The sequence below is a fragment of the Porites lutea genome, chromosome 11 (assembly GCF_958299795.1).
Source record: "Porites lutea chromosome 11, jaPorLute2.1, whole genome shotgun sequence".
Lineage (NCBI taxonomy): Eukaryota > Metazoa > Cnidaria > Anthozoa > Scleractinia > Poritidae > Porites > Porites lutea.
The window spans coordinates 14,828,448-14,850,737 of record NC_133211.1 but is presented as its reverse complement, the minus strand read 5'-3'; the positions used below and the strand labels follow the sequence as shown (position 1 = coordinate 14,850,737).

The window sequence follows — 22,290 nt, the reverse complement described above, 5'->3', positions numbered from 1 at the left end:
TACAAGGAAGCTACCTTTCCACTGAAATAACAATCTCGTTGAGAAATTTCTGTGCTGCTTTGATCAAGTTATTTCTGTTTTCTTCCACATTTTGACCTTTTTCAAGCCTGTTTAACAAAGAACAAAACAAGGAAAACGTTTTAACAGACGCCAGTTTATAGCGTATCAAACACCCGATTTGTTTCTTGCCTGGTTTCTGCATGATTTTGTTTTAATTCACTAGTGTTTCTATATCCGTCAACAAGGTTAAGAGAATTAAGAATCAACTCCCTTTTAGTAAAAGAATCCCACCCATCTTTTCGCATGTTTACAAATCTTCTCGTATTCCGAGAACTACCAAACGTTAGATGCACTACTTTGCTCAGTTGTAGAACTACCCGACTGCAGCAGGAATTCAACCTAAGCCCGCTTCATACAATAAACAGTTTGGGTGAAAGCATAAATACCTCAGATTTAGATTTAGATACTGAAAGATTCCTGGGTTCATTCGGTTCCTACTAAACTACTATTTACATGAATACCGGTAAATCCTCAAGAAAAACGTAGAAAATGTGGGGAAAAAAACCTACCATGGACAAGCCTCCAAACTGAAAGGGAGCAAGCCCAACCCATCTAAGCAATCCAGCCTCTTTAACACCCAGGTGATTACGGCATCAGAAAGATTATCTCTTGTATACTACTAACCTTGTGGGGTCAACTTCAAAGGAGACTTGTTCTTCGAACATTGGAGCGATCAGAGGTCCTAACAGAGTGTGCAAGTAATTACCGCCAAAGGCTTTAAAGCAGTAGGTTATGGTTTTACTTGCTAAGCTGTTGCCTCGAAATAACGTCTGCATTCCTTCAGCACTGTACACCTGAAACAGTTAAAAAAAATACACGATGCATTTTTTCAAGGTTTTATCCACTTATCTCCTTTTCTCTAAAAAGTAATACCCAATCCAATTTTAGTCTGTAATAAAGATTTCAGTTTAAGAAAAATTAATTTTTTTCATTGGAAAAAATTACATTTGAATGTCACTAGAAAGCAAAGATAAGTAGCAACATGGGAAAACACTTCTGAAATGAATCGTCAAACGTCAGCATTCCCAAGTTCAAGCTGAAGACATAAAAAAAAGGGGCAAAAATTATCACGACTCTTTCCCATGACATGGGTACAATGAAGGATAAAACTCAACGGCAGCCATATTGCCACTGTCATGGAACATTACACCATTGACGTCAGTGATGTGCACTGGAAAGGACTACATTTTGCAACAAGGAAAAAAGGCCATTTTTTAAGATCGTCGACGTGTATCACTACATTTTGAACAGAAATCCACCACAGATTTTACAGGTACGACGCTTCTTGCATAGTGTTAATACTGTGACAAAAAATGTAAAAAAAGCTTCAAACTACGCATTTCAGTAGACCTTATAAAAATAACATGTTCAACACACCTCCACTGCAAACAGATTCTTCAACAACTGTGGAAGTATGTGTCTGTCATCAAACAGAGTTACTAGAACATGAGCTAATTCATCCTGAAACGATCAAAGAAATAAACGTGGACGAAAGTCCTCTTAGGCTTCATTGAATACGAGTATTTGGAGAATCAGTAGCCCATCAACCAGAAGAAAGAGGTTAAGTTCGATATTCAGAGGTAAAGTACTAGTTAATATCAAGTCAAGATTCCGTTGGATCAGATTTATCTGCAGCATATTCAAATAATAATGCTATTGACAAGAAATTCTCTCAAGGTTACGACTTAACGTATGTAATGGGGATGACAGAATACACTTTGTCCTTTCACTCCCAAGAGTGCCCATAATGAAAATTCAGAAAAATTCAAAGGATCGTTTTGTATACTGTAAATCCTCTATTAAGTCCCGGGGAAGAGTCTATCATTTATTAGTGAAGAATAATTAGGGGAGAGGAGGACGGGCTTAAAAGAGAGGGGGGCTTATTAACTTTCTTCTCCTGAAAAGAGGGGGGGGGGGAGTTATAAGAGAGGGGGGCTTACCAGAGGATTTACAGTAATCCTAGGAAATAAATAGTACAACGAAAACGTTCGGCCAAAGAGGTTTCATTTGAATGGCAACACCATAACACGTCTTCCAAGGATGTAACAGTTAGAGTGACAAATCATCTGTCATAAATTGGTCTCCGCCATCAACTTACCATTTGTTGAGCAGGAGTTACACTGGCCATAGCCAAAGCAATAGGAAGTTTGCCTCCCTCTCCTGTCAGAGTCAGCAAATCTACCAGTCTATCAAACCTGTCCATCAACACTGTATCTGCCAAATTATCAAATTCAGTACCCTAAGAGAGAATTATTGCATAGTTAGGAAGGTCCAACTGCCGGCCGACTTAACTTTCACTCTATACCTTGAAATCAGACTACAAGCGGATTCTATGGCAGGCCAAGGAGGCCACGGTCCCCTATTTTGTCTGAGAAACATTCTCAGTGAAATCTGTCTTCTACGCAAGTTAAAGGCAACCTTGAATAGGAATCCATTCATTGCTAGTCCAGGAAATCGTAACAATTGATTTTATAGTCCGGTTCTGGGTCAAAAAAGGTTTGGAGTAAAACCAAAAACTTCATGAAAGAGGTTGACTGTTCTCCTGGTCCAAAATATGTCTGGGACATACAGTAAAAACCCGCGACTAAGAACCTGGATTTTCCAAGTTAGCCTAAACAGGTTCTTATATAAATGATAGTTAGCACAAGTTTAGGCTATTTGGGTTCTTAAATATGTTTTCTTTTCCTGAAGAAAAAAACCCAACAACCATAGCTAAGAGTATTTAGTGGTTTAGCTTATTCCTCATATAAAATCTACAACCCAAATTAGAAAAAGTAAAACTTATTTAATTTGTTATTGTATCAGTAACAATTTTACTTGGTTTAAACATTGGCATTTACATCGCAGTTGGAGTGATAAGGCACCTATATGTCTCCAAAGAAGAATTCTGAATTATCTTATTTGCCCAAGTGTACAGAATTTTTTCACAGATTTTAGAAAATAAGAACCTGTTTCAAATTTCAGCTTAACAGGTTTTGAAAATCCAGGTTCTTAGTCGCGCGGTTGTACTGCATTGCAAAAGGGTCATGTTGCAGACTTCATTGAAGTATTGATTTTTAAGGTCTTCCGCGATAGAATACATAAGGTTCGGAATAAACCCCTTGTAAGTAACTAAAAGCATCTTTCGTTATAGCCTTTGCTAGGTTACAGATGAACTTCCCACCTGTTGTAGGATTTTCGTGAGGACCTCCATGAAGACAGTTCGGGTCTGAAGATCATCGTGGTAGCCAAGCCCTGTGAAAGAACCAAAGCACTAAGGTAATTTCGTTCAATCCAACAAAACAACGTTAGCAAACTTATGAGAAGAGAAATATCCCTCCTTTCTGTGGTCTTACCTATTGCGTACATGAGTCCAGTATCGATATTGGCATTCAGCAGATTTGACATGGCCAGCACTGTGTTTTGATGTAACGTTTGTGATGCCACATAATGAACATTTTCCTTCGCTCGTACTGTACCTTTCTCTCTATTCATTAAGTTCATAAAAAGAGTGAAGTACCTAATTTGGAATACATAACAAAAGCATTGTTACAAATTGCTGAACTTATAAGAGATTCTCCTCCATCATTTAGGTGCGCTGGTCTAACATGTAACTCATTGAAGTGCACAATATTGACATTATGGTGATAGAAACTACCCTAACCTAAAAAAAGGCAGGTCATTGTTTCGCAAGTAATTTTTTGTTGAACATTCGATAACTTTTCATGCCCAAGCAATGCAGGTGTTTGTTTTGTTTAGTTTTAAATTAGTTTTACAAATTTATATTAAGTAACAAAGCTGCGATTTCACGAGTTAAGAAAAAGCAATTTGTCCTTTTCCTAAACAGTTAGCCTGCCAGAATTCCATGCAAAAGGAAGAAGATACAGGGGGCAGCAAAACTCCAAATAGCGAAGAAAGGCAAGGCAAAAAAAGAGAACGAAAAAGAAAGACCGAAAAACATTCGCATACGCGAAAAACAAAACAGCTGTTTAATTATATCCGATTGGTCGGAAAATATGCCCCTTTTGTTGCAAAACTCATTTTTTGCTATTCTTGTGGTAATTAGACAAAAACCAGTCTAAAAAGAGGAATTAGTGAAAAATGCCAATTTTTTTCGCTACTCGCTGGCCGTCACTGAAGGATAAACGTTAACAAATCTTTGATAACGTACAAAAAACCAATTTTAACCGACTTTACTAACTTGAGAAAGAGCTGTGACTTGGCCTCTGCAAGGTCAAGATCCGTCTCCATTCCTTCAGGTTGTAGAGGTAATCCAGAAAGCAATGAAGCTATTGCACGCATCACAGTTGCATCAAGTTCTCTACACATCAAAACCAAAATGCACGTTATTAGCCGAGTGCGTGCACGCTGCAATCAGTGACTAAATTGCAAAGAAGGGGTGGGGAGGGGAAGCTTTATTTTCCCCTTTTTAAGTTGGCAAAACGTCAGAGAGACTCTATGAGGCAAATTGCCTCAATTAAGTTTGCTGCCGATTGCTTCACGTGGCATTATGCATGGATCTCAAGGGATTACAGGCGAGTCCATGTTTACAAAGGGCTTTGCTAAAACGGGGGGGATTTCTGAAGACATTCAGAGAACTTTTAGCAGCGGCAACTAACCCAGCCGTAGGCATCCAGAAAAAGGCATGCTAACTTACTTGGACAAAACTGAAAGCTCTGCTGGTATACTCTGATGATGTTCAGCTGACGGAAGCACCCAGTCTGTGAGGTATTCCACTAGTTTATTCCTAAGCTTCACTTCTTGATGAAGGAGAAGCTCGTCTCTCCTTGCCATCACCTATTTCCAAGGATACCAAAACAAACAGGAGACTTTTTACTACAGCCTTTTCATAACCTTCCATAGAGTCAACTCTCTCGTAATGATCACCTCCATAAAACGGAACCTTTGCCCAACTGCACGCTTAGATTTGGTCATAAACGGTCATATAAGTCTATTTGTTTAAATCTCTACGAGGCGAACACTTCTCAAGTACAAGCCCCCTGATGTCCATCTTGAAGATAATGAACTGCAAATTTGAGGTTAGGAGACTTTCAGAATATATACTTGCTTCTATAATATAAATATCTGACTTATAGTGAAACCAACCTTAGTGAGCGCCAAATCAAACCAAGACATAACTCACCTCTCTACACGTCAATGTACTCTAGTTTTCCGATTAGAGCTAACACTGTCGTAAGTACTAGTTAGACTACAATTGTCCCAACAGGAGAGCACATCACCTTACAATTGTAGACTATATCTGCAACATGCTGTTTGTATTTCAAAGACTCACCACGTCAATTAGCTGACAAAGTTTGCATTTGATCTGGAGACACTGTTGGCTTACAGGGAGATTTCTTGCATACCTATGCAGAAAAGAGTCCATTATAATCCATCACGTTCTACTCAGGCCTAATAATCTGAACATTAATAACGTGACTATGATGACTACAATAAAGTTAAGTCCCTCTAATTTTACGAAATCCTCAGAGTTGCAGAGTTGCAATAGATAATTTTCCTTTTCGCAATGAATGGTCATTACAACAATAACCTGATCACGATGACCGCATGTTTTCATGTTGTGAAGTCCGCCAAGTAGCAGAGTTGCAGTGGATACTTTCCTTTGTAGAGTAAATGTTTGCATCCTGTAGTGGTACCAGCCCCAAATTCCTCAATGAATGGGAGAAGTTAAGTAGAAGAAATGTTCTATAAATAATCTTTAGTCTCAAATGTTGCAAACTTTTAAAAAGCCTTGATAAGTCTTCAGATGCTTAACAAGAATAGTCATAGATTGCCTTATGAACCATTTAACAAATTAACTAACCTGACAAAAGATAAAATCATAGCATCAATGCCACTCATCTGAAAGCCATCCTTCAATCCAAGTTTATTTTCCAAAATGTGTTTAATGATCACAATTATCTAAACATAAAAAAGAAACCAATGATTTGGGAAGACACGTCGTTGGAATGTAATAGGAGTGTTACAAAAGCCAAATGGTAAAGGTTGGGGCATAATCCTGACAAGACTCCATATTTATAATCGCTGTCTAAACCTTGTATCAAGGCCACAAGTTTACCAACCGCGTTTGATCAGAGTAGAGGACAGTCCAGAAGAAATGTCTGTTTAAAGTAGTACTCACAGAAATATATACGCCATTCAATAAGGCAAATGGTTGGGTTTACAGAGTGTCCATCAAGTTTACTAGAAGCAGTGCTACGACACAAGCCAAAACAAATATGCGAGGTTGTTTACTGGCATACCCTATACAAGTATATCTTTTTAGGTATTTGCCAACCCGAAAACATAGCATCTGAGCCGTTTTAAATTGAAAAATGGCATTTTCAGTTGTTCAACCTATTTGGTCAGAAGTTGGTTTGAGTGCCTTTTAAGGAATCCACCTTTTGAAAAATTGTTATTACTGACACATGAATTCCAGGTAAGACAGAGGTGAAGTCAGAAACAGGTACAGATGCTTTTTTTTTGGCGCGTGTAGGGGGAGGAATTTCGGAAAAAGGATATCGAAGATGACCAATTGGGGTCTGGAATAGGGTTAAGGGTAACACATCCCCTAAAAAATTGTCAACAGCATCCCTCTTGGATGGTTGGTTTATTGTGGTTGTAAAGATAAGGGGACTTACCTGTTCTGTAAAAAGAGTGTGTTTTTCTTGAACTATGACCTAAATAAGAAACAGGAAAAAAAATCAGGATACCAGTAACGAAATTAAAGAGTTCCCACTGTCTGATAAACTAAGAAGGACAACGCAGAGCACTAATACAAGGAAACTCTACAGCCTGTTAAAGCCAACAAAAGCAGCAACATCACTGAAGACATGGATCAAAACCCAGATCACATCAATGAATAACGCCATGCAGACTGTGCTGGCTCAATAATCCCATACCTCCACTAGCTAACATCAAATGCAAAACACGCACCCGCACGACCCCACATCAACAATGGCTGGTTTTACCCGACCAGTCTACAAAACCTTCATAGCCTCCACAAATAGTAAACAAAATGAATACTTAATTTGCAAGAAGCTTGTCTTCATCCAGGAACGAAATCTTTCACAATGTAACTCTTAACTCAGGAAATTATAGGCATTACTCTCTATGCAAGACTACGCTTCCAAACAAACCCTTACTCGTATTCAGCTAACTACATCATTATAGGAAGTTAATACTTCACGAAATTAAGTTGTTGGAAATAAACGCGACTTAAATTAACGTCAACTTAGTGGAAAACGAATTTCGAATGAAGGAAATTAACGCAAAAGAGAGGGTAACATTTCAAAATAAAGGAAATTAACGCGACGTTTCCAAAGAAGCAAAACGTGTTGAGACAATAGGAACAAAGTTAAGTTCGTGATTCTTTCCTAAAACGTGCGAAGGGGGTCAAGGGAAAAAGATCTGGACACTTCGAGGGTTCTCCAGTTTCCCCGTTTGGCGGATCTCCACCTTGATTTAATACTCCTCTTTGTTTGGTGTCAAGAATGTTAGCGGTGTGTCGAGAATTTGGAGCTACAGCAATTGAAAGTAAGGTCGCGGAAATTAACGCTCCACTTAAATAAAGGCACGGAAATTAACATTAACAAAAATTAGAGCGACTTAAAGTAAACTTAAGTTCATGAACCGTTAATTTACTATAACAAGGTACCTTACTTATTTACCTGACCAGAGGTTGTAAAGAAGCTATTAACAACTCGCATAATCTGCGTCAGTAATATGGGGTACAGTTTCTGACTTAGTTCAACACCAACCACCTCATTTACTGTGCTGCGTATCTAACAGAAGAACAGAACGGTAAGAAAGTGAACATTGAACAGCATGTCTGCAACTATTATTAATTTTGCTAATCCTTTAACCCGTAGGGGTTACAGGCATCGAATTTCTCTTTTATCTAAAGTATCACTACTAATACAAAATAACGGCCTGTAGTGTTCAGCAAGTTAATAGTCAAACGAATTCTTCTCAGCATAAGGGAAATGTATGGAGAACAGTGTTGAGAATAATACGCACTGATATAAAGATTTAAAGGGTTAAACTATCGAAAAACAAGTAACGTATCATTATGGCTTTCAGCATGTAGCTTGAGACCAGAACATTTAAGCGAAGACAGTGTAGCATGCCACCATATTTTGCACGTCCTCACTACCTTATACAGAAACATGTCATAGTCCAATACGTAACAGAAGTACCTGGCTATTGGACACAGTTTTTGGCAACCCAGGGAGAGCTGTCAAAGTCATGATTTATGACCTAAAGGCCCCTACTTTACCTGAATAACAGCCACTGAAATTGACCATTTTGAGGTCACGCCTGAGACTGGGTCAGTGTTGATTTGCACTGCTACACTGTGGGACCATTTCTTGCAAAATCTCATAAGCAAGGTTCAACGGATGGCGAAGTGGTGAGAGCAGTCCCCTGCCACGAATGTGACACGGGTTTAAATCCCCGCATTGATGCCATATGTAGGTTGAGTTTGTTGTTGGCTCTCTCCTTTGCCTCGAGAGGTTTTTCTCCCGGCACTCCGGTATTCCCCTCTCTTCATAAACCAACATTACCAAATTCCAATTCTACCAGGAATGGTAGACGAAGAACCATTCGTGGATGTGCTACCTCTAAATCGTTATTTACTTATAATAACCAATAAAAAAAGCAATTGAATCCCCAAAACAGTCCTATGGTTATTTCACACAACACCGATCCTGTCACATGCACAGCCTCAAATTTGCCAATACACCAGGTTACTTCTCATACTGATCCTAACCTGTAATCCAGTCTTTTCATTGGCGCACACCAGAAGACTCAGCAAGTCCTGCATAAACCTTAAATAGAAATTAAAATGGGGAAAATAAGCAGTATTTGGCCCCACGTGCCACACAAACAGCAGCCACGCAAATTTGTAAACAAACGGCAAGGGTAACTTACTTTGTCACAGTATCACTTTCGGTTTTTCGTGAATGATTGACAGCGTGTACAGATGAGGGAAGACTTCTGCTGTATCTTCTAGAGACGACAGAGAGAAAAACAAAATAACAAACGAAATTAAATAAACGAATTCTAAAGAAACTGTGTCACGAAATTCAGCCAAATTAGGAAATTACAAAACGCCCGTTAAACAAAGAGAAACATAAGAATAACTGTTAAAAAACTTTAAAGGAAGGTTAAAATAACATAACAGAAACAACAGATTTCATGGATGGGCAAAACTGAAGAAGATTGAAACGGATTGAAATTAGGGTTTTTGAAAACTGTTCAGCCTAACAGTTTTTCAAAGTTGATCCCTGCTGCTTGCAACTTCAAAAATAATGCTCCGGAGACATATTTGTTTGTCTTGGATCTCTGATTTTGTCATTTACATGTAATTTCTTTGCTTACTTAAAGTTCCATAGCGATTGAAGGCGAGTAATTGGCAAAATTAAACAAAATGAACTGGACTGTCGTGACACAGCCCCTTTAAACACCTGTTGTTTATAAGTTGGTTGATACCTGTGCTCTCTGGTTTGAGTTCAAAAGCACACAAAGTACAATCTCTTTTATACACTGAAACCATTACCTGATAGCTTGTAAAGGGGTCAAACACACACCCCCCAGTGAACACAAGAACCCAGTCATGCACGTCCACTCAGTTAATAATGCCTACACATAATTTCAAAAGGGAAGAAAGTTAATAAGGTCATTTCACTGTCAGGTTGTCTTACAATGCATCAGGAAGATAGTACAATCTACAATACAAAATTCTACAAAAGAAAATCTTTCAGGTGGATATCCCTGAACAAGAACATCTACAGAACAAACAAATATTGTTTCCACGGTCTGAAATTATATTCCTAAAACAGCAATGGTTGAGAGGTCCTGGCCACAATTTTCTTACTGATCAGTGGATTAATTACTGCAAAACCACGAATTAGTGTCCTCCTCCAAATAAGTGCCCCCTTCGAAGACAGGTACCCCCTTGAGGCTAAAATTATCAATTAAGCATTCCATTGACATAAGTAACCCTAAACCTTCCCAAGAAAACAAATCGCTGAATATACAGTAGAAGAAGAATGCAAGCACACCATAACTTTGGAAACCTTAAAATAAAAACAGAACTTTGAGAGCGACCACACAGGGATTTGACTTTCTTCTTACAGATGAATTAGATACTTAGTGGTTACAGTTTGCACTTACTGAAAATAAAGACAAAGTAATTTTGAGGCTGAAATTTGATAAACTAAATAAACCCCCTTCAAATTAGTGATCCCCTTTGACTACATTCATACAGTAAGCCCGCTTGGGTGCTAATTCAAGCATTTATGGTAACTTCCCACGTCGCATTTCCATATTACATAACAGTGAGTAGATGTCAAGCTCAGAGCTAGTACACTCCTACCTGCAAATTGTCATTGGTGAGTTTTGATACTCCTTTCCTTCTTAAATATTTTTGTACATCCATGGTAGAAGACTCGTCCTTACCAAAATTTACAAGATCATAGGTCAACCTTTGCCATTTCGAGTAGGTACTTTCCCAGGCCTATTAGAGAGAAGCACGGGTAATAGTGAACTGTTTTAAACATAGTTAATGTTATGAGCTCTAAAAGATTTTAAATAACATTGTAAGAAAATAAAGCTCGACCAAACCGAACTAAAAAGGCTGATTTTAAGACTTTTTATGTCAAGATAACTGAGAAACCCGTGGAAACAGCCATTTGCTCTACTCCTGTTCTGCTTCCTCTTCAGGGTTATTTTTCGGTACGAAAACTGCTAAGCCATACTATCAGTACAATGGCTGGTAGCTGTAAATACCGACATCTCTACACTGTTTGTTTGACAGGTTACACAAAAGGATTTTGTCCGCAAATTTAACGCCATAACTTGGTCTGCTAGTGGAAGGGTTCATATGAAGTGAAAACAATTATAATGCAAGTAAAATATGTGGAAAATACTGACATATACCTGCACGTTGCCAGCTGTTTGTCGGTCAAGTTGTCTGAGCAAAGCCATAATACGCTTCTGAAGAGCAGCTCTCCCTGAAAGGTAAAGTCAGTTTGATAAGTACGGCAAAGAGATCCCTCAAATTTTTCTACCTCGCAGTAAATTAAAATAGTACATTATCTCCATCTTCTTTATGTGCAATTAAGTCTGGTACTGTACCTTTTTTCTTCAGAGGGCTATACCCGAGTAATAAATCAAAATAACACTTCTGGAAAGTTTACAGCAATACACTACATAACACTCTATGCGGACTACTGCTAAAGACTAGCATTTCACAAAGAATGAGCTAAGCCTCATTAGCCACATTGGCCAACCCAAAAATTGGCAATCGTTGATTGCGACATGTTTTTAAGCAAAACTTCCAAAAAGCAGAACAATAATTATGTAGATAGCCTGCGTCCCTGTGGTAATTTAACCTTGGTTAGTAAGGTCTGCGAGGCAGTGCCCAGATCCTTGTTCTGTGGCCCCAACGGACTCAACGAATTACCAGAAGGGTGTTTCGAATTTCTTTTCACACTGATTGGCAAATCAACAATGGCCTTTTAACAGACCAATCATGGCACGTACTCAAATCCTGGTAGAGGAGGGGCCCCAGAACAATAATTTCGGCGCTGTTTTGCAAACGGACTTAACTGGAGTTTTGTTTCGTCTGTGGCGCAGGCTATATGTAGACTACTACTGTTGACAAGCTGCTACTGAACAGCTTTGTAATTAATTTGTCCTTCTTGTCAATCTATAGGCAAGTGACACAAGATACCGATGATGATGATGATTATGATTATCTCTCTTGCCTTCTTTACACTGTACTGCAATGCTATTTAGACATTGATACTGCAGCATTTTGCAGGACTTACATGTATAGTTATACCTCATAATTAACACAAAATGCCAAAAGAACAAGGCACAAAGGAAAGGGATTATACGACATGTGGCCTCTCCGTCACCAAGAAATTTGATTGTAATAGAGAGTGTCCATATTTTGAAGGCGTCCTTGACAAGGAATTTGACTGTGGCTCTGTACGCACCTGAGGTTAAACATGTAGTACTCACCAGCTGTAAACTTAGTAGCCTCTTCGGACAGGTTGCGATACACTTCAATATTTTGAGCACTTGGAGGCTCATTAAGGTTTTCAGAACATTGTACAAGGTCTATTTCATTGCACATTTGACCAAAACAAGAGAGTGAGATAAGTACAGTTTCCACGTCCGGACTCCACAAGAAAGTTAGGAAAACCTCCTGTAAATAAGAAAAGAAGAGACATAAAGTGAGTTAGGCAAAAACCACTCCAACGAACCGAATCAAAGCTCAAATTGACAAGTCAGTGAAAAAATGACAATAAACATTACAAGCATTCCACATACTTCAAGTTTAGTTTGAGATATTGTACAAATTGGTGTGTGGCAGCCTATAGAAGCTTGCTCCTGTAAACACAACACACACACACAAAAAAAACTTTGTTATGAAAATGAATGTTAAATGCTGGTCTTTAGTGACATAATGGGCACAAAAAAGACTATACTTTGAACACATATTATTTTCCCTCCCCTCTCCCAATAGTTTCTTTCACACCTAATTTTTTCTTGAGACAAAGAAAACAAAAAGGAAGAAGTTGCAAGAGCCAAAGGACAGTCATAGAAGAATAGGATACAGTTACACGATTATAGACAATAAACCTCAATAGACATACCTTATGTTTTCTTAGAAATTCATTTTTTCCAAAATTCAGATCTCGCAAATATCTTAGTAGAACAGCTCCATGGCTGCTGTGACCAATTAAAAACTCAGCAATTGACACCATGACGTTTGAACTTGACATGAAACAAGAAACAGCAAAATGTTAGTGGAATCAGTAAACAAAGCAAAATACAAAATGAAGTTTTACTAGAAAATTTAAATCTTACAAGGTCTTGAAGTGCTTTTGAAATAAAAATGTGAAAAGGGGCCTCTTTAATTTTTTCACAAGCAAAATCTGAATCTTATTTACTTTGGATTAATGCTAGTGAAACATTTGTGTTTATCTACCTGGCCATGCGTAAGTACCGACCATAACCTACAAACAGGTCGGTCTCTTTTGGTAGGGGAGGGGAGGGATGGGGAGGGGAAACAAGAATATTAACTCCTTCTAATATGCTGCAAATTCAAGGCTCTGACCTATTTTGTTTCACTTAAAATGTCATAAAGAAGTTCTTTCTAATATTGTGAATTTAATATTATCTTTGTCTAACTAACTTTTTGGGTGAGGCAGTGCTGCTTACTAAACCTTTCCAGCCCTGTACTGGTGTCCTATAAGAGAGAGGGCACAATCTCGCTGGCCGCTGGGCTTAAAACTTTTGTCTATAATCTTAAGCCTTGAAAGCTCATTTTCTCCCCCACTTTGCGGGTTCAATGCTTTTTGTTTTATGCCTAGACTAACATGCCAGAACTACATTGTACCTGATTTCCCAGAATGTGGCAATGGGTGCCACGGGGTTCCACATCTCAATGTAATCCGTTTGAAAGAAGCATAGAAGGGTCTGAAACAAAAAAAAGAATAAACAAAATAAAACAGCCAAAATATAAGTACATGTGACTTTACAAAAGCCAAGGCTAAATCTGATGTTTAAAGATAACATCTAGCAATCAAACCAAACATTCTAAAGGCCCAAGTCAAAGTGTAGGGCTAAAAGTTATGAATTCATGCACCATTAACTTGAGATAGTCTTGGTTTTGTTTTTCTTATAGCAATTGTAACAAATGAATATAAATATGGTGAATTTACTTCAGCTGCCTCTTGTCTGATTTCAACTGGTAGTGTTGGAGTTAACATGAGGTTAACAATGCCCATAATCAATTGAGTTGAGTTCTTTTGAATTTCCCATCCATGAAGATCAGGATTCTATGTAGAAGAAAAAATAGCAAATAATTTCAATGTGCTATTAACACAGACAAAGAGTCAAACTAAACTGAAATGGGATCTCCTCCATGAATGAACTTTTTTTGTTGTGTTTTTTTTTTACCACAGGTAATGACAAAAAAATGAATTTACCTGACAATGAGTTTTCAAAACTATTTTCTCAAAGGGAATTTGTTCAATTAACTTCAAATTTCCAGGGAAGATAGTACAACATGTACACAAAAAAAGAGTTTTGGGCATTTTTTTTAGTTCACAAAACATTTCTCCTAAGGGACATTTCTTGGACACTAATCCCAAATATTTTGGCCTTATTCCCAAAATGTTCTTGTAACTTTCCAAACTGCTTTACTACAAAATGGTTGGTACACTTCAAGAGCCACCTTTTCTAGCTTTAATTTGATATGTGTTTGTAACTGTAGGTATCTGCAGTTTATTCAGAACATGCCACATTTCTTGCACATACAATACCCTGGTGAGAGCGATGAATATTTTCAGTTCAATAAATCAACCATAATGAACAGTTCATTTTGATAGCTTTTTTCCAACTTTGTTAACAATACTTCACTAATTTATTGCACCAAATCTAAACAGTTATTAATCAAATTACATGAAAAGCAAAAACAGGGTCAGCATGGAATATCTTCACCAGCCACAGCAATAACTCTTTGTCATTTTTCTTGCTGGAATGAATCTCATCTTCCTTGTGCTTCTTATCTTTAACTTTGTAGATCTGGAAAACATCATGAATTTATCTTATTGCCCCCGCAGGGATTTCGCCTTCCCGAGGAGGCACTCTAGCAGCTCACCTGTATATTAAGGAAAGTACTTACAGTTGAATACACAGTCAGTATGCCAGAAAAAAAATTGCAATTTGCTTGAACATGACATGAACATGGAATTGTTGGGTAATGATGATGTTTCTATTGTTCGCACCCCAAGTAAGAGATGGTTAGGATGAAGTAAAACAAAAAATCCCCAAGGGACCACTAAGGTAGTTTTTATGACATTATTTTATTGTACAGTCATACTTCAATACTCTTTTGCGTTATGTGTTATCAGTGACATTCTGTTGAGTAGCTGTTTTGAAAGTTATGGACCAAAAGACACTTGTTAAGCACAGCATGAAGTTATAAGGTGCATATAATTGTGTATGTATAAACACTTGGAGAGTTTGCTAGACACGAATTCACAAATCTTTGATTGAAAACAATTTGCCAGACACACTCTTTCTCTCTCTTTAGGGGAAAAAGACACAGTCCAAAAACAAGCAAGATGAGTGAATTAACAGCTAGCTTATCACTAGCAGATAGATGGACGATTTTTTGTCAAAAATTCAGTGCTGACTTATTCCCTGCACACAGATGTCCTTCTATTAAAAGTTTAAAAAAACTAGAATGTGCAAGCATGAATAATCAAACCTTTCTGGCAAATAAAATGAACTGTATGTAAAAAGTGAAAGAGAAATAGCGAAAGATTCCAACTTCTAATTAAATCTTTTCTTCTGGTTTAGAATAAACTATCCTCAAACCTGAGAATGTGTTGATCAAAGCTGTGTAAATCGAACTGAATCAGTGCATGGAACCTTACATTGCATGTTTTTATTGTATGGAGCATGTGTGAAAATCTTCATTATGAATCGCCATATATATTTCAACGACCAAGAATACTACTGACCGACAATATACAGAGGGGGAGGGGAGGGGGGCAGCTGTAGTGTCAACTTTTACTAGTTACACTATAATAATGCTTTAACAACAGACATTTTATAACAATTTTTCTTGATTTCTCATTCATTTCTGACATTTTCATTATGACATTACCTGTTTCTTGTTTTTTGGTTGATTTTAACATTACTCAGCACCTAACTGATTATATTCATTACAGAGATCTCTGAAAAAAAACAAGTTTTCTGTTCTTTTTGTATTATTCATCTAACCTGGCTCAGCCTTGATTGTTGTCCCTCCTGTTCTGCATTCTGAACCCTGTTACAGATACTCTGCACAATTGAAAAGAAACAATTGAAGACCTTTGTGACAAAGCTACTGATTGAAAAAAAAATGCAAAAGTTAAAAATAAGAGGAAAATCTATTACATTGTGAATTGGTGTTATATTGCTGAAAAGGTAAACATACCAAGAAAAGTTGTCTAAGAGCTTGTGATTTGGGATGAAGCAGTTCCGCTTTTGGCCACCACCTTAAAGGAGACTAAAAGACAAGCAGTTTTAGTTATCTATTTAAATCAAAGGCGTGTGTGGCTGAGCAGTTAACACCTCGAACTCTGGATCTGGAGGTGCCGAGTTCAAGCCTCACCCGTCGCATTGTTTCCTCAGACAAAGAACTTTAACCCACTTTGTCTCTCTTCACCCTGGTGTATAAATGGGTACCAGCAACATACTGCTGGGGGGTAACCCTGAGATGGACTAGTATCCCATCCAAGGGGGAGTAGCAATACTCCTAGGCATGCTTCATGCTAGGGAAACCGGTATAAGCACTGGCCGTGTGGGCCTTTGGCCTGTATGCACCTTTACCTTTTTAAAATTAAAGCAGAAATTCAACATGCTAATAATACTATCTTCCTGCTCTTGAGAAAACACAATAAACAACATAATATACAGACTCAGAGCAAAGAGTTTTAAGGAGAAACATATTTCAACATTATCATAAGTCTTCCTCACTTGTGCAAATAAATTTTAAATGTCATTTTGACCATCCATTGCACAACTTAACCAGGAGTCATCTGAGACAGTAATGTATTAGTGCCTCAGTTGGTCACTAAGATGTCATCAGTGTCACCAATCAAGTTTATCAAGTCATCAGTTGACGGTATGAAACTCTGGTTGCTGACCTGATTGGTCAATTACATCCCAATGTTATTAGTTGTCTGCTAGATAAGCCGCTGAATCAAAATCTGACAACAATAGAATGGCCTGTCTTTATTGTCTATACCTGTTTCACTATGGAGTAAGTTCCTTTAACATACGCAAGCTGGTAGATAAAGGGAGAACTTGGCTGAAGACACATATCAAAGTGCTGGTTGTTCCTGTAGTTGATTCGGAAACTGGACACAAAGCAGTCAACCATAAGGTTCTCTGTTGTGACAAGGCTTCCAGATCCTAAAGAAAATGGCTTGCTGACATTGAACAAAAGACCCTGAAAGAGACATGATAGTCTGATTAAACTTGCTGACTGCCTTTTATCTTTCTAAAATTCCACCTGGTGGTCATGCAAAACTGGACAAGCAATGAACGAATGTGCTACAGCTGTGGGTATCTTAAATGGCATGACATTTGAACCATATGGGTTTCCCCACCATGAATTTCTAGCACTTTTTGATTAGAGCATCTGGTTAAATGGTCATAGTGATGACCAGAATTTTTCCCAAATCATGACTCTCACATATTCATTACCAATATCCAGTTCCACTAATCTATCTTTTTTACATGATAACAAATCCAACATCAAACTTATCAAAGCATTTCTATACCACTACTGAGACAGTACCTTTAATTCATTCAGCATGGTAACCACGAGAAAGCACAGAACAGAGTTGTCTTCAGGTTTCATATAAGTGGCAACTTTGCATAGTTTGACACATACAACAGCTGCACTCTCAGTCAAATTCTTAGTACTTGTCAGAGCCTTTTTCAAGTGATCAAGGAACTCTTTCTGTCAAAAATACAAGTTAGAAGAAAAATCATAAATTAAGAATGTGCTACATTCATTTGGCAGCATTTTTGCTTCAAGGGCACTGCAAAAACCAGTTACCATGGGCCGTCCCTTAAAGGTAAAAGGGAAAGTTTAAGCAATCATATTTTACCTCCATATCTCGTGACAGTAATAACTGATTGACTTGAGGTCAACGGTGCACTCATTTTACCTCCCTCTCTCCATCAATGCTCTGTTTTTAGGGCATTTAAAGCTAGTCAAAGCTACACAGAAAGGAGAGATGTCACCAGGGATCAAACTTGGCAACTCGTGCACCGAAGGCTGCACACTAACCAACTGTGCCACCCTTGCTCCCTTCCTACAAAACCCAACAAAAAAAGACCAAGACACCAGGGTCTACTTGGAACAGAAGTGTAAGCACTATATTTCCTCTTCGAGTCTGACGGGGAAGGATGAAGGACACATGAGTGCATATGACTTGATGTCATCACCTTATGACATAAATACATGTCATGATCGTAAATTGTGTTTTAAGGCCTTGGTTGGCTGTCAATAATTATGTCGTGGTGATCAAGAAGGCTGAAAGAAACATTTATACATTGTGATTTTCCTTAATTGCATTCTATAGTCATACAAAATGACCAACATAGTTGAAATAGGGATTGTTTGCTTTGGCATTTAGGGTTTTTTCCACACATTCCAGCCATTGGCCTCCCAAAAGAGACATGCAGGTACTGGATTAACAGGGAATGGGGTTAGAGGAAGGTAACAAGAGCACCAAATGTGGAATGGAGAAGAGGAAGATGAAATGAGCAACAAAACTGGCCAAAAAAATTGAACTCCTTCAGAAGCTACTACGTGAATATAATTATGATGACCTGCTTAAAAATAAGGCAAAAACAATGCAGACAAAGGCTCTTTCAAATGGGAAGTCACAGTACAAAGGACCAAAAAAATTCATTTATGGTCAAATTGCGGTTTTATTGCTTATCAGGTATTTAAATAAGTAATACCTTGTTGGCCTTGCTAACTTCAAATACTTTTTCACATGTAGCTATTTGTTCAAGCATGTCCTGAATGAGCAAAAATAAATTACACAATATTGTCATTATATAATATAGCCAATACTGTTACAGAAAGCTCTCATTGTTACAGTAAACCAGACAATTTAAAACCAGTGAATGCTATCATCACCATCATCATCATCATCATCATCATTGTCATCATCAACATCAATGCCATCATGTTGCTACAGTTGTATTAAAGAGCGCTTACCATTTATATGGAAATTTGGTGCAAAATTTCTGTCAAATGGTAATGGTATTTTTTGGGCCACCAAAAACAGGAACGGGATTGAGTTCTACTATTTACAAAATACTGGTAAATTTTTCACTTTCTCTCGACTTGAAGCCTGGCACTGGCAATCCAAACAAATGGTACAGAAAATTTTGGTCATTTTGGTAAAAACAGGAAAAAGGTATTACTTATTTTCCGCAAAATTTCCACCAGGATGAACCGTTCCATTTGAATTCTCCCCAGAATTCCCGGGTTTTCCATACAAATGGTAAGCGCTCAAACATTATTGTTCAACTCAATAATTAACCCTTTAAGTCCCAATAGTGACCAACATCAATTTTCTCCTAACAATATCCATATGTTTACAAGAGAAATGGTTACGAGAATTAATCAAATGATCACCAAAAAGAAAATGCTTTGATCTTTTATTAAACTCTCTCAACTTATCTCTAAGGAAATGTATGAATATCAGTCTGGAGAATTTGTATGTGGATAATGGGGCTTAAAGGTTAACTATGATAACACATGTATGTGTGTGCAAATAAAATAATAACAAAATTTTCTTACAGGACATAAAATAAGCAGCATTATTTGAAGGGGCCAGACTGCTGCCTTCCTTTTGGAACTTTCTGCAAAGTTATCCACCATGTCGAAAAGTTTTTCTGCATACTCTGGGAAACATAATAAATAGCACATTGTACTGTACATATGTCACAGGATTAACAAACCAACTGTTCATTTGGAATAAAGTAACAACCCTATACTGCATGTCTCCAAGGAAAAATATACAGGAAATGAGCCCAACCATTGTGGGTGCATTTTTTAGTATTTTGTAAAAGGGATAAGTTATCAAATAATGAGTCATACATTGGTGACTTCTCAGGTATTAACCATAACAAACCTTGTTTCATGCAGACATTAGGTTTAGCATCCTACCCAAATCACTTTGACTTGGTCTAGTTGCAACTATATCGCAGGGATTTATTATTATCATAATTATCATAATTTTATTACGATTATAATTTATTTATCTATAATGTACATAATTTTCACGGTTTAATACTTTTGGGAGGGATAGTTAATTTGTAGTAGTATTATACTGTTATAGTATAATAATAGTTTTAAGGTACCGTACGTTCATTATTAAACGAGTTTCTGTAAGCTCTTTAGTGTTACGTACTGTTGCATCCCTGCACATGGTTAAATTTACCCCTCAATAACAATAATAATAAAGACCCCAAGGAACAGACATGCATACCCTTAATTTTACTAGAGGTTCTTATGTTATCGTAAAATGGGAGTTAAAAAATGAAATGCACTCTATATACATCACTTGGACCAAATTTCCACCCAGGAAATAAGCGAGACAAATTGTAAAGCCTACCTGAAAGCTCACGTGAAGGTTGCCTTTGAAGTTGTGCCAATTCATCGGGACTGTTTTCTACCCAGTTCCATATTGCCTAGTACAATGTAATGGAAATCAAAATGTATTTGCTGTGGTTCAGTTTTATCTTTGGTTATATATTTATTTTGCCATACAAGAAGAAAGAAATGGTGTAGTAATATTTTACAAGAAATCAGGAGTATAAATTGTAAAATATTCAAGAAGATAGTAGGGAAAGTGAAAGGGCTTTCAGAAACTATTAGGCATCTCTACAAGTAAGGTCTCCTTGCTGAATAGGACAGTCACTTACGGTAAATATAAAGGAGACATACTGTAAAATTATTTTAAAAAAATCAACACACCCTAGACAGATGAGTTTCTGGAACATTCTCAGACAAATAGGGGGTGGGGGAACAAATGCAATGGAAATCAAGGCAGGAGGGGAGTGTTGGAGCTTGAAATATCTTCTGTTATTTTGTGAGCTCTAGTTGATTTGTCATGCCTAAAGTGAGATGCCACATTTGCCATCCAAGTTATCATCTGACAACCTACATGTGTATTATTCATTAAAATAATGCAATTTAGCTCACCTTTTCTAATCCTGACACCAGTGCTAGCTGACCAGTCTTCTTTAGGGACTTAAATACTTGAATGCTCTCTGAAATAAAAGAGGTAATCTTTACAATGTACACTTATTAATTTAGAGGATTGAATGGTTTTCATGTCGTGAAACTGGTTTTCAATAGAGATTGAAATCATGGGTTGGCTCCACATGTTCCAAAAAAAAAATAATGATAATGAAAAATAGTAATGATAAGTTGTACCTTGCAAGAGAATTTTGAGAGACGAAACATTCACATGTAAATGACGAATGAGTTCAATATCCCCAGTGTCAGAATTATCTTCCGTATTGGCAAGAACATGTAATCTGAAAAATAATGACATCAATAACTTACAAATGGTCAGGGTTGTCACTAAGATTTCAAGTTGCCGGGTAAACACAACAAGTAGGCGGGGAATCAAACGGCTAGTGATTTCTTTTGGTTCTATTTTTTTTCTATTTTCCAATAAAAGTAGCCGGGGACCACTCTCTTAGTAGCCGGGGAAAATCCCCGGCCCCCGGCTCTTAATGACAACCCTGGATGGTCATCAATTTATTAGCCAGACTAAACCACTTCTGCAAAGAATAATGGATTACAAAGGAGTTGAAAACATTTCGTAAAAGAGTTTACAATACTTAATTTTATTTTAAATACTGGTTAATTTCCAGGCTCTGTGCTCTTCAACTGATGCAAAGCTTTAATGTGACACAATTGAATCAGGGATAAACAAAGATGATATTCCCTTGCAAAAATTGGGGGGATGGTATTAACAATTTAGTCACTAATAATGTAGACTTAAAGAAAGAACATACACAACTACAAATCTTTGGCAGTAAATGGGACTAAAGGTCGTCAGGTGCAACCTGAGGTAAAGCGAGGGTCACAGCAACTCACCCCTTAAAGTGCATGCAATAAGGGTGGCAGCAACACACCCTAAACTGGGTACTGCAATGAGGGTGGCAGCAAACACCCTAAACTGGGTAATGCAATGAGGGTGGCAGAGAACACCCTAAACTGGGTAATGCAATTGGGTAATTCAATGAGGGTGGTAGGGACACACCCTAGCAATAATACACAATGAAATGAGGGTGGCAGCGACACACCCTAGTAATAATAATGCAATAGAATGAGGGAGGCAATGCAAGTGAGTAAACTAAGGTGGGGTGGGGGCCCCACCCAGCCTGCTATGCACTGGTAAGAGTGGCAGGTTTGCACCCAAGCCAGTAGTCCAGCTTTATTGAAGCAAAGGGAGGGTGTGTGGTGCCGAAAACATAAACGACTGACGCATATAAGCTACTGAGTAAAGTGCAGAGTGAATATGCAAAGCTAAAAAACAAAGAAGCACTCAAGTGGTATGAAGGTTATAGGCATAACTTAGTATCACTTACAGCTAGTAACAATAAAGAGTTGTTATCACGAAAATGTAAACC

At 37.7% G+C, this 22,290-nt stretch overlaps 1 protein-coding gene across 1 annotated transcript in view; it reads right to left on the bottom strand.

Annotated features, from left to right (window-relative positions):
• Nucleotides 1-22,290, bottom strand: part of LOC140951515 (neurofibromin-like) — a 54,706-nt gene that overhangs the window by 26,896 nt on the left and 5,520 nt on the right. Inside the window, exons 6-37 of the mRNA XM_073400773.1 lie at nt 21,083-21,186; nt 20,849-20,916; nt 20,259-20,334; nt 19,442-19,545; nt 18,592-18,651; nt 17,414-17,578; nt 16,859-17,062; nt 16,046-16,117; nt 15,850-15,909; nt 14,521-14,643; nt 13,779-13,895; nt 13,454-13,533; nt 12,708-12,828; nt 12,382-12,441; nt 12,070-12,256; nt 10,981-11,054; nt 10,418-10,558; nt 9,599-9,681; nt 8,971-9,048; nt 8,810-8,867; nt 7,710-7,823; nt 6,681-6,719; nt 5,864-5,961; nt 5,333-5,405; nt 4,697-4,836; nt 4,241-4,360; nt 3,396-3,559; nt 3,224-3,294; nt 2,159-2,299; nt 1,438-1,521; nt 685-854; nt 15-107 (exon numbers count right to left, since the gene is read on the bottom strand). Of these exons, the coding sequence (XP_073256874.1) occupies nt 15-107; nt 685-854; nt 1,438-1,521; nt 2,159-2,299; nt 3,224-3,294; nt 3,396-3,559; nt 4,241-4,360; nt 4,697-4,836; nt 5,333-5,405; nt 5,864-5,961; nt 6,681-6,719; nt 7,710-7,823; nt 8,810-8,867; nt 8,971-9,048; nt 9,599-9,681; nt 10,418-10,558; nt 10,981-11,054; nt 12,070-12,256; nt 12,382-12,441; nt 12,708-12,828; nt 13,454-13,533; nt 13,779-13,895; nt 14,521-14,643; nt 15,850-15,909; nt 16,046-16,117; nt 16,859-17,062; nt 17,414-17,578; nt 18,592-18,651; nt 19,442-19,545; nt 20,259-20,334; nt 20,849-20,916; nt 21,083-21,186 (3,342 nt within the window). The remainder of the gene's footprint in view (nt 1-14; nt 108-684; nt 855-1,437; nt 1,522-2,158; nt 2,300-3,223; nt 3,295-3,395; nt 3,560-4,240; nt 4,361-4,696; nt 4,837-5,332; nt 5,406-5,863; nt 5,962-6,680; nt 6,720-7,709; nt 7,824-8,809; nt 8,868-8,970; nt 9,049-9,598; nt 9,682-10,417; nt 10,559-10,980; nt 11,055-12,069; nt 12,257-12,381; nt 12,442-12,707; nt 12,829-13,453; nt 13,534-13,778; nt 13,896-14,520; nt 14,644-15,849; nt 15,910-16,045; nt 16,118-16,858; nt 17,063-17,413; nt 17,579-18,591; nt 18,652-19,441; nt 19,546-20,258; nt 20,335-20,848; nt 20,917-21,082; nt 21,187-22,290) is intronic.